Source organism: Pezoporus flaviventris, unplaced genomic scaffold (genome assembly GCF_033815535.1).
Source record: "Pezoporus flaviventris isolate CSIRO_AGI_PZ_B2104156 unplaced genomic scaffold, CSIRO_AGI_Pfla_v1 ptg000025l, whole genome shotgun sequence".
NCBI lineage: Eukaryota > Metazoa > Chordata > Aves > Psittaciformes > Psittacidae > Pezoporus > Pezoporus flaviventris.
In genome coordinates, this window is record NW_026892573.1 from 22,616,380 (window position 1) to 22,628,545 (window position 12,166).

At 40.4% G+C, this 12,166-nt stretch overlaps 1 protein-coding gene across 2 annotated transcripts in view; it reads right to left on the bottom strand.

The window, feature by feature from the left end:
- Positions 1-1,599, bottom strand: part of ARHGAP42 (Rho GTPase activating protein 42) — a 154,828-nt gene extending 153,229 nt beyond the window's left edge. Inside the window, exon 1 of one of the 2 annotated variants that reach the window (XM_061457834.1) lies at positions 1,086-1,599. In XM_061457834.1, the coding sequence (XP_061313818.1) occupies positions 1,086-1,239 (154 nt within the window). In that variant the 5' untranslated portion in view covers positions 1,240-1,599. The remainder of the gene's footprint in view (positions 1-1,085) is intronic. The other variant, XM_061457833.1, reaches the window with a different exon arrangement.
- Between the last annotated feature and the right edge of the window lie 10,567 nt (positions 1,600-12,166).

Consider the following 12,166-nt stretch of genomic DNA (forward strand, 5'->3'; position numbering starts at 1 on the left):
TCATACAGCATAAATACAATGCTGTAAATAAATCATCTACAGTTGATGCATAAACAAGCACAATTAACGTTATATTCTACTGCTGGACAAACAAAACCTTCACGTATCGACCTCTTGTCCCAAGTAAAGGGACAAACTTTGGGTTTAGACTCCCAGTTAGCATCAGTTCGGTTACTTATGAGCTAATGAGCTTGAAGCAACACCTGTTCTCTGTCCACATAGAGCAATGCTTGCTACCCTTCACCCTACAAAAAGCAGCACACCCTGTCAATGTGGCTGATACTGTTCAGGATTAGAGTGATTCTTTTCCTTGAATATCTCATGTTGCAGCACAAGAGCTGTAAGTTACTTCTCTGCTCTATCTGAAGGAAAGCTCTGACTGACCAACAAGAGAGGTCCGAAATTAAGTCCTTAAAGACAAGCAGTAGACACGGAGTTACAGAACAGGAGGGCAAGCCGCGACTAGTAATGCTCATGGCAATTTCTAGTTTTTGCTTTATGCTCTTCAAAGCATGAGGGCCGTTTTCACACCCCGGGAAGCTGTCAGTGCTCAACTCACAGAGCTTTAAGGGCACGAGCTGTTCACACTTATCCTTCAGAACCTTTCAAAATACACAGAAGTTACTTTACTACATGAAGACGGGGGAGGGGAGGATGTGAGGTGTGCGTGAGATATAAACTGTTCATATAAATTCACTTCAGTGTCTTGCTCTGCCCGTTTATAGTCACTTTCATTATCTGAAGATACCCACTTAGCAGCCAACGTCCCAGAACGAGTTCCCACCGCCACTTCCAGCCCTCAACGCCGAAGCTGGGCTCTTGCCCGCTCCCCGCTGTCGCCGTCGGGGCGGGCGCGGCCGGTCCCGCCGGCCAGGGTAGGGCCCCGTGCCGCCCCCGCTCCCCCGGGAAACCCACCCAGTCCCGCCGCAGGCCACGCGAGGCGACGCGAGGCAAAGCGGCTGGGAAAGCGTGCGAGGCGCTGCGCAGCTGCGGCCGGCAGGGGAGCCCGCCCGCTCCCGGCGCCCATTCAAACAAAAGAAGCCCCTTCTCCTGCCCGCCGCACCCAGCGCCCCCGCCCGACTCACTTCGCAGGGCTCCGATGAGGAGACTGCCGTCCTTAATCAGCTCCTTGATGAACTTGTTCGTCCTCTCGAGCTCGATCTCGTGACACTTCAGGCGCTCCCTGAAATCCGGGCTGTCCAAGTAGGAGTCGCTGAATTCTAACGTGGGCAGCCCCATGGCAGCGGCCGCAGCCCCCCGGCCGGCGGTGAAGGGGCGAGCGGCTGAGGGAGGGCCGCGCCGATGGACGGCGCCGGAGACAGAGGGGAGAGCGGGGAAGAGCAGAGACGAGGCGCAGCTGCCGCTCCCCACTCCGCCTCCCAGAAGAGGCTCCTGACTCTGAGAGGCACCAGCCCCTCAGCACCCGAGGCAGACTGATCGCGGATGCGTAGCGCTCCAGTCGCTGTCACCCAGCTACATGCTGTCCGCGGGCTCCCAGCGCCTCCGCCGCTTCCGGCAGCGTTCCCTCTTCCTCTGTCTCCAGCTCTAACTTCAGTGTGAACCTCCCCCGGCCCAGCCGAGCAAACCCTCCTCCCGGCCCGGCATGCTCGCACGCCGGGGCCGCGTCCCCGGCAGTGCCCGCCCCTCGATCGCCACCGCCCCCATCCGCACTCTGCCCTCCAGCGGCTGCGTGGCTGTGCTCTTTGCGGCCTGGCCTGGCCGGGCACAAGGTGACGGGGTTTGTCGGGGCTAGCGCTCCCCTCCTCCGTTGCATGGGGCTTCGCGAGACCCAGAGGAAGGCAAGGGAAGGAAGTTCCTCCTCAGGGATGTCGTAGAGCGGGTGCTTGGAGCCGGTTTATGCCAGAGGCCGATTTGGAGGAGAGCAGCCCTGCCACAGCTGGAGGAGCAGCGGGTGCGTGGGGTTGGGGCAACCAGCCGGAGCGTGCCTGCGCTGCCAGGGGATCTTCGGGGGCACCCCGGCACGGCTGCGGTCGCTGCCTGATGTGCGAGTACCGGGGCTGTGGCAGGTTAGGGATCCCCTAACGGGATAGCCAGAACAGAAAGCACTGAAGTATAAAGGATGAGGAGAGAAGAAGGTGGAAGCCAAGGAAATACAAAATACAGGGACATCAGTGTTCTGCCATGGCACCTGGTTGTTGTGAGGGCCAAATCCGTCCTAATGAGGAGCGTCAAGAAACGCAAGCCCAGTTACCACAGCCAAGTTGTGTGTTTCCAAGTACGTGAGCGGGCTTGTCTCCGTAAACAGAAGCACTTGGGATGATGACTCTCTGTTTATCTGGTGTGGTTTTTTCCAGACACAGAGTGTCAGTGCACAAGTATGTATACAACCGTACTACTGGGTTTGAGGAAAGCTGTCTGTAAACACACCTTCAAGTCAGCAATAACTGCATTGGAAACAACCATCAAGCCTGGCCATAAAAATAATTGTGCTTCAGGATCGCCCACCTCTTGCCAAAAATTGCTTTCAATAAGGCGTTGGTGCTTCTCTGTGCACTGTGCACATGCTACTGCCAAATCATTCATGGCCTCCATATTTACACAGTTTAACGTGCAAGTGGGGAAAGGCTCAAAGCTGCTGTATGTGCTGTGTTCCTTGACTCTGTTTGTGCTCTTCACAATTCTTAAACCATTCGTCAAAACTTGCTGCTTTGTATTCATAGTAGAGTTTTGTGAGTGTCTGAAATGCAGAGAAGAGGCTGCAGTTTCCAGCCATATGGGCTGCAGAATTTGTTGAAGTGCAAAAATAGTAATTCTCTGGTTTTACAAGGCTGACACTTCCTGCCCACAGAATCTCAGAGCTAGCTGTCAATGTTGATATTAATAGATCCATTGAAGAGTCTTAATTTACAAAACTCTGCTCATCAACATGTTGCCTGAGACAAATTATTTTTCCAGTAATAGAATAAGACTGGAAAGAGCTGCTGCATTAACAGGTTTATTTCCTTGCTTTTTCAGGCAGTAGCATGTAATCTCACTCATAAGCTAATAAACCTCATTTAAAATCCAGTTGAACTACTGAAGGATGATCCAAATAGAATTTTTATGATTATTAAAAACGTAATTTTCCACCTACGTGTATTCACTGGGTAATTTTAGGCACACTTGTTCTTCCTTTAGTGTCATCTGTAGCTGAAAATAGTCTCTGTCTTCTACCATGTTTATTGTTTGATGTGGTTCTAGAATGCAATAATGACATCTCTGGCCCTTCTTTATGACAGCTTAATAAATGAAAGCTTTTTGTCATAAAATAAATCATTAATTTCCTTCCTCATTCTCATAGTTCTTGTCTAGATCTCTCTGAGTTTGATTTTTTATTTCTTGATTGTAGTTTACTGAAATTACATGCAAGACCTTATTCAGCCATGCTACCAGCTGCCACTTAACACTTTTGTGGAGGTTGTATTTGGCAGTTTCATGGCAAAATTATTTCTGTGGCTTTGCTAAGGTACTCAGATCTTTCTTTTCCTTTGTTTTCAACCAGCATGTTCCAAAGTTAGAGCAGAAATATTTGTTGATCCCAAAACCATGTACTTAGCATTTTAGTTCAGAACAATTATTCTGGTAATAACCAGGATGACTCATTTCATAAACTATAATATTCTCATCTTCAGAAGTTCCATAACCACATCACTGCTTTTGGTATCAGGATCGTGAATGGAAAATTAATGAAACCAGTACTGAGCCACATTTACTAAGAACTTACCTCCAGCCTGACATCCTCTCTACAAATAACTTAGCATTATACATTAACTAGTTCTGTATGTTTTTCAGAATAATTCCATCTTTTTTAGATGAACTGAGAATTGCCCAGCATACAGTGTATCCAATGTGTGAAAATCTGACTAGTTCACATGTACTGCCGTTCCCTTCTCTGACAAAGCTTTCATTTTTAAGGAAATAGATTTGTGAACAATGATCTTTTTTTCATAAAGCAGTATGTGAGCAGACGTACACCCAGCCCTGCATTATCTTCCACTGTTGAAGAAAAGGTTTAGAGTTAACCTGTGAGCTTATGGCTGCATCTGGAGGAGGGTCTGGTAAAAAAATGATTTGGCACACCCACAGAGAGGTTAACTAACAACAAAGTCTACATGAAAAGATAAGTTTTAGTATGTGTTTTGTGTTTCTTGAAAACCAACAGTATGCTGGAAGAGGGGAACTATACTGAATGGCAACTCATTCAGACACCTAGGTAGGTGAAAGGCTCTAGTAAAAGAGTTAGCCTGATGTTACCACTGGCTGTGAAGAGATGAATGAAAAATTAGATGCTCTTTTTTTTTTTTTCTTTTCTGAACCCTGGTGAGCTTTGTCCTGTTTCATCCATCTTTATGTTTATTATTCTAAACTTATCCTAAAATCTTACATGTTAATGAGGTCAATTATTATAGATTTCTCCTTCATCTTAAATGTAAACACTGAACTATAATTTCCAATCGATAGCCCAGCTCTGACACTGGAAGGTGCCTGGGGAATATTCTTATCACAGTCCTGCTAGCCAGATTGCCTGGGAAGAGGAAAGGAGAGGTGTGTAATGGTCCTGCTTACTGCAGTGCATGTCCCCTACTCTTACAATGGAAAAATGGCTACACACGGAGTTCTTCAATGTTATGGCTCTGTGTTGCTCCTTTAGATGCTATTAATTTAGCAGTTCAACAGAGACAAGAATCCTGAGTGTCTGTTACCCAGAGGGAAATATTTTACAGTGAGACTCTGCCAACTTCCTTGTTGTTTCTTCTGCTTCAATATATACAATTATGGGAAAATTACTTCTAGAGCTGTGTGGCATAGCTCTGAAAAATGCTGCTTTCCCTTGAGAGAGTGGGATTATAGGCAATAAGAATGCAAGGACACTGAAGCTTGCATCCACTTGAACTGCTCAAGGGTACAAGATTAGCTCTGTACCTGTATTGCACAGAATATATTAAAAGCGTAGAAAACCCCACTCAAACAATTATTTACAGAGTATTTTGATTTGTTTTAGCTTCCCCAAAGATCTTGGTTTATCTCAGTTTCCCACAGGTTTCTTGCTGGGAATTTGCAAGATTCCTGGTCACTTGCTAGATAAATGCTATTAAAAGTTTTCAGATTCTCCTTGTTAAATTAAGATTCTAGATGCTAAGTTTAAATTGGCTAGCAGTGGTAAATTAAATAATAATAATAAAAAAAATAAATAGAAATGAAGCGAGGAAGTAAGTCTAAATTTCATAATTCCTTGTATGTATAAACTGAAAGTGATACTGCTCTCTGTTTGAATACAATCTCCATTTTGTAAACTGATTGTTAAATGATGTAACTGCCAGTGAGTTCTGTTTGGTTTGTTGTTTGGGTTTTTTTTACAGCACGTTAACATTGTCGGAGGACGAATGTAGCTAGCCAAAATCATAGTTTAGAAGCCAAACCATGTAATTTAGTATGTAATTTAGTATGTATGGATCACATTATCCTAAGATACTGGTCTCTCTGCACAAAGGTCTACTCACATGTGCATCCCTATCAGTGTTTCCGATTGTAGTCAATAATTACAGATCAGTAATATTTTTGAAAAATATGTTAGTCTTTTTAATACGTGAGCAAGCTCTAAGTGGTTTGGAGAAACTTCAAACAGCAAAGTTCAAAGCTGAAATTAAAAATCATGTTTAGTGACTCTCATGCTGTGTTTGCTTCAGCCTCCTGGGTACTTCTTTGTTGAATCTGAATATTCCATAACTGGCTCTGGTTCTACCTTCTGGTATGCTCAGAAATTTACCTAAGGAAGTAGGTGTCTAAAACCACATGATAGTGTTATGCTTAGACAAGCAGCTCCCAAATCCCAGATGGGATTGATACAGTACAAGTAACTGAAGATGAAGGCTAGTCAGTGTTCTACAGGAAGCAGTAGATGCGACAGCTTAAAAATCACAGCAAGATAATTACAACTGCCAGTTTCATTTATATATCTTAGTAGCTAAAACATTTGCTTATGGAGTGGGACAGCTGAATGTTTGGTACCTGCAGACCTAATTCACATTGTCCACCTCTAGAAGGGTGAAACTTATGCAATGCCTTGCCTCACATTTCTTCTTGACAGCATCAGGGAGTTCCACTCAGCATGGAAAGTCTTAGGATCAATATCCATGACTGTTTACTACAGAGAAGTATTTTCATGCTTTAGTTCTCACTCCGGAAGCAACGCATCTGAGAAGTAGTTGTAACATCTTTACTGAAATTTGATTCACGTGTTCTTTGCTTGGATTCTGTTATAGCCTCTTGGCTATATTATCCTATAAGTAACTTAGATACTTTTATTTGCTGTTGTTTATTGGACATAAGTAAGTAAACAGTGGGACTCTAAAAATCATTATCAAGGTGAAATGCAAGAAACTCAGTTTTAACATTGGTATCCAAAATTATTCTTTCACATCCAGAATCCATGAGTGGATGCCATCCTTACTAACCTTATCACTTCAAATATGAAAAAAGAAACAGACTATAGGCAGATGTAAGCAAAATTTGATCTGTGCTAGAACTTTACATGATGTTTGCATCAAAGTGGCTGTCTGTTTCCTGCAGACTGTATAGAAATTGTGAGACAGGAATAATGGAGGATATTTGAAGGAAGCTCATTCACTTTGGAAGGTCATGGTAGAAGGGATGCCATGTGAAGCTTAGCAAGAGAGGGAAGGTGGACATCTCTGCGGTCTTCTTTATTGTGTTTCCCTCCACTGTATGGAAACTAGATAGCAATTGCAGCTGTACTGTGTAGCAACAGATATCAGGAGGTGACAACTAGTAGAGGGTCACACATAAAGTCTTTGCAATGCTGCTTGGTTTTCAGGAGCAGAACCAGATCTATAAATGCAGAGCAGTGAGACGGCACAATTTTCTACAGCTAGTAGTTTCATGGTATGATTTGCAGGTGCGCAAGATCTTTGAAGGAAAGGATGTAATTGATTACTAACTAATCTTCATACCTCACTATTTGCCAGTTTGAAGTAGAAATTGTAACCTGTTTAACTCCATGGGAAAGGAGACTAGTCTATTCTTGCTATGTCTGTCAGTAAGATACAGCACAAAAGTCAGTAGGTTCAAGAGCTCCTGGATGTATCACATTGGTTGCTGTTCACTGGAAGACTGAGGTCCTCGCATTCAGTACTCTGTGGCATGTAATCTGCATTTAGATTGGCTCAGCAAATAACTGGGGAAAAAGATCTGAAAGTCTTTTCTGATACAGCATCATCTGTTTTTTTTTTTTTTCTGGGAGTGTTGGGATCTTCTAGGTCCACCCTAGCAGGGCAAGTGTGAGAAATGAGCTGAGTACAGTAACTACTCTGGATAGTGGGCTCTTGTAGCAAGGAGGGTAGGCCCATCACTAATACATCGCTGTGTGGACAGAACACAGCTGAAATGCCCATCCAGAAGGCAAGTCTTACAAGCCTTTTGGCAGCCATAAAGCAGAGAAAGCATTTTACCATGTAAAAGGCTGGATTCAGTTCCAAAAGATAAATCTGGACTTGGCCAAGTTAAACACTGCAATAGAGATGTTGGATGACACATGAACTGGTTTACCAAAAATGATCTCTCCCCTGAAAACTAATTACAGAAAAGTTTAATTAGAAAGTAGTGCAATTCAAGATTGAGAAAATACCTAACAGATGCTATTTTGAAGTAATTGTTAAAGTATTTTTTTATTCATGTAAATATGTGTTTATGGAGGTAGATAAACCAGAAACTAAATAATTTTTTCTGCTGAATGCCTTTCTAACTCTGTTACCTAAAGCTCTGGTTTTGTGCATGTGGGGAAGTGCCTACGTCTTGATAGGACTAAGTAGTTTTGGGTTTATGAGTTCTGACTGAATCCAGAAAAAAAGTATTCTTTATGGCACATGCGGGCAGAATAATTTCTGTGCCTGGTGATTCAAGTTTATAAGGACATGTTCTAGTTTCATTCTTCTGTAAAACCAGTCAAACAATTTATGTGAAAGCCATTGAGTAGTGGCCCTAGGGTGAAAGACACAGGCTATGACTGTGGGAGTCTAGGGTTGGGTTTAGAACAAAATACGTGCAGTGAAATATATTTTTCTTCTTACAGGGAAACTGAGACAGATTAATGGGCCAGAAGCAAGTTACTTCCATAAACTTATCTACAGTTGGGAGTTTACTAAAATACCTGTCATAGAATAACAGTGTCCCCTTGAGGATTTATAGCAAAATGATCACACTAAAATAAATTAGGGATACCTATTTCAGTAAATCTTAAAATGCATAAAAGATATGTAGTGCAAAATTAAACTCCCCAGGAATATTTTACCTAAATATATTCTTATTCATTCTTTATATGGGAACTGTGTTTTTAGCATTTTTTTCCATTTACTGTATAATTGATAACCCCTATGACATGGATTTTCCCCTTCTTCTTCTGAAATATATGGAAATTTATAATTTCCATATATCATTTCCAAGATACTGAAGTGTTTACTGCTAAAAGTAGGAAAGTCCTTCTTGCTTTAGTATCAAACCAAATCAAATAGTAAGTGAAGTCTGTTTTTCATGGCTCCATCTATGAATGCACAATAGATCTTCATGTGAACAAGGGAAATATGCACTTTCTTTGAACTCTGTCCTTTTCTCATCGGTGTTTCATTTTTTTTTAATTCATAATGTTTTCATTACATTAAGGGAACAACAGGATAGCCCTCCTGTAGATAGTGGAATAGCTACGTTTCCTTGTACTGTAATCTACAGGGTAACTTATTTTGTTTCAGTTTGAGTCCTGTTGGTTTTGCATTTCTTAAAAAAACCTCTCACACACGTTGTTGTAGCTCCTTTTTCTTACTAGCAGTTTAATAGTGTATAACCATAAGTGTGTTGATAGACAAGTATATCACAAATATGTTAAAAAATAAACACATCTAAAAACTATTAATTTAGGCTATTATAGCTAACCTGGGGAATTTTTCATTTAGTGGATAAAGTGTCAGAATGGAAAATATTGTGGAAGCATTGAAATTAAGTTTCATATGATTAAAACAATCCAGATATCATTTTTCATATCAGTAACTTAAAATTAAGCATTACACAATGATAAACCCATATTTGGGAGGAGAGAGAAGATACTTGTTTAAATGTCCTCAACATATTATACACATGGCTCACAAAACTATCTGATGTTGCTCAGAGCCATGGGAAATTAAGTTGCAACTGAAGTTGCTGCTGATCTATTTTCCTATTCAATGTAGAGTTGCTCACATGTGGTCCTTGTCTTGCATCGTAATTATTAAATTATACTGGCTGGAGACAACTACCTCAGGGAGCAGATGCTCCTAATCTAGAATTCTAAAATTAAATTAGACATTGATGAAGGTTATGTATTTTGTTGCTTTCTCCTCCTAGTATTGGAAAAGAATAATTGTGTAATTTTTTCATTGTAATGACTCTCCCTTCCTGCTTTTCCCCATGTTTTTAATACATAAAAATACAGAAATTTAATGCTAGAGAGAATCAAGGTGACCATACAGTATAAATTTCTGTACCTGAACCCCCCTGAGAAAGAATTCAACTGCCTGTTAATGTTCTTAATAAGGATATTTTCTTTGTTTCTTCAGATAGTACCTTCTGGAGTTTTACCACCCTGCTGAAAAGCTTCTCCAACCTTAATCTTTGCTGTCAATAGTATGTCTTCTTTTTCTTCTCCCTTGGACATGAAGAACATTGGTTATAGTCCTTCTTCCAGAGATTTTTACCATGTCTCCTCTATCTTCTTTTATGAGCCAAACAAACTCACTGCCTTTTGTTCTTTTTTTTTTTCTCAAAACCTCACCCTCTTTTTAAAAACTCTTGCTCTTTTTTCAAAATCAGAAATATTTCTAGATTTTTCCTACGCATGGCGGTTCCTAAACTAAACAGTTTCCTATGCAAACTCACCAAATCTGAATTTGTAGTATGGGTTATCATTTTCATTATTGCATCTTAGAATGAGATAGCTCTTTTGAAGAGCATCGCTGTATAAACCACTCTAACTGAACTTATTTGTCCCCACCATCTAGCTAAATATTTTTTACTTTGTATTTTATTTTCTCACAATTGCATGTTGTTTTGTTCATTCATTTCGTCTAAACCCAGTGAGATGAAGCAAGTTACCTTACTGATTTGTTAAAACAATTTGAAATTCTTATCTTCTCACCAACAGTATTTTCTGTTTCATGAGGACAAATTTCAGTGAATGAAAATTGGAATCTGGAAAGATCTCTTTGGGAGTTGTGCAATGTTCTCCCAGCATGACAGGGAGCTACTGAAAACTGCTTGTTTGAAGGTGAGTTTTTCCAACTGCTTTATACCCTTCAGATGCTAAGTCTCATTAGACTTGTGCTTTAGGGTGCCAGAGCAGACCAACATTAAAAAATTATGCTAATTGCAAAGTTTATTGCACCTTGTTATTTACTAGGCCACTTAAGCTGTTACAAGAAGAAACTGAACAGGCTGAATAGCTTTTGTGCTTGAGTGGTTTAGTATTCCATCTTCTAGGTATTTAAACATTCTCAGCATTTTTTGTTTCTCAACAATGTCCTTACTATTCACTTTGTCTTCCTGTCCTTATGACCCTTTATGCCACATATTGGTATGTTCTAGGTCTCTTATGTTCATCCTGGCTTTCAGTTTTTGTACTATTTCATTCTTCACTGTTTAAAGTTATTGAAGAGCTCTCAATGCAGCCATAGCGGTCTCTGCTACTTCCACTATCTGTCTTTTGCAGTGGAATAGTTTGGTTTACGAAACAATCTTTAAGTAACCCCACCTGTACTCCTTTCTTCTTCACATTCTTTCAGAAAATGACTTTACTTACTATTTGCTGAAAACTGCTTTTCTGAAGACTTGTACCCTATTCATCTGCTTTTGCAATCTTTGTTTCATTAGAATAACAACATTTGTCCTTTTATGATTACCTCCTGAAGATAATTGTTTATTGTTTTCCAGGAGTCAGAACCATATCTAAAAGAAATACTATGAAGGCAGAGACAGAAACTTTCTAATATAAAATGTGTTCTTTATATGTTCAAAGTATGTAACAGATTTGTTATCCAGTTTACAAAATAATATTTTTTAGTACACTTTAAGCAAAAATAAAATTATTTCTATTAAATTTATAGCTGAAATAAGGTGCAAGGGTCTGCAGGTGTATTGAAAACTGGTCTGTGGTTCCAATGAATAGGTCACCTAGGGAAAAAAAAGGGACTGAAGAAAGTTATTTATTCAATAAATGGAAATGCAATATTGTAGACTTGTCCAAAACCAGGATAAGGATCAATTGTTCAAATAGAAGTTTTACATAAATATTGAAGTTATAGCTGATTCATAAGCTGAACTTGAATTAGCAATGTTACATTGTTGCAAAAACACATTTTGTAGCAGCTCCATTATAAAATAAGCTCTGGGCTGGACTACATTGTTCTCTTAGATGGGGTGTTTCAAGAGGGATGTGGTCTAAGTGGAGAGGGATAAGCAGGGAGCAGTGATATTTATCAGCGATCTAGGGAATGAGAGGAAATGTTGAAAGAAATTTGTGTGTGTTGTATACAGAGAATACTGAGGGGTGATACAAGACTAGTTTAAAGAGAATGGAGTATCTGTTTTGCATATGCAGTTTAGACAGACAAAAGGTAATTGGCTTAAATTGCAGTGTGAGAGGTTCAGGTTAGACTAGGAAAAATGGCTAGTGATAAGGATACTTAAATGTTGTAATACCCTTATTTATTCTTAAAAGCTATAAATAATGGAAAGCTTGCATTTGTTCCTAGAAAATTTTCTAGTCCATCCTTGCCCCTATGTAATATCAATTGTGTGTAAAGTAGAAAATCTCCCAAGGTTCTGCCTATCTCCTGTTTTTCAGGCTTGATCTGTAGATCACATCTTTCTCTGAATTGTCCCATTTTCTCTCTAACTGATAGTTCCTAGTCATGGGAGAATTTATGATATTCCTTGAGAAGTGAAAACATAATTGAAATCCTAACATTTGTGTTGCAAGGCTGTGAGATCATAGCCATCCACATTTCTATCTAGCTTTTCAAAGGGTAAGCTTTATTAGGCCTTACTGAAAGCCTACTGAAATCACTGGAAGTTATGACTTTTTTTCAGTGAGCCTTGAATCTAATCATTTTAGCTTTATTAAACA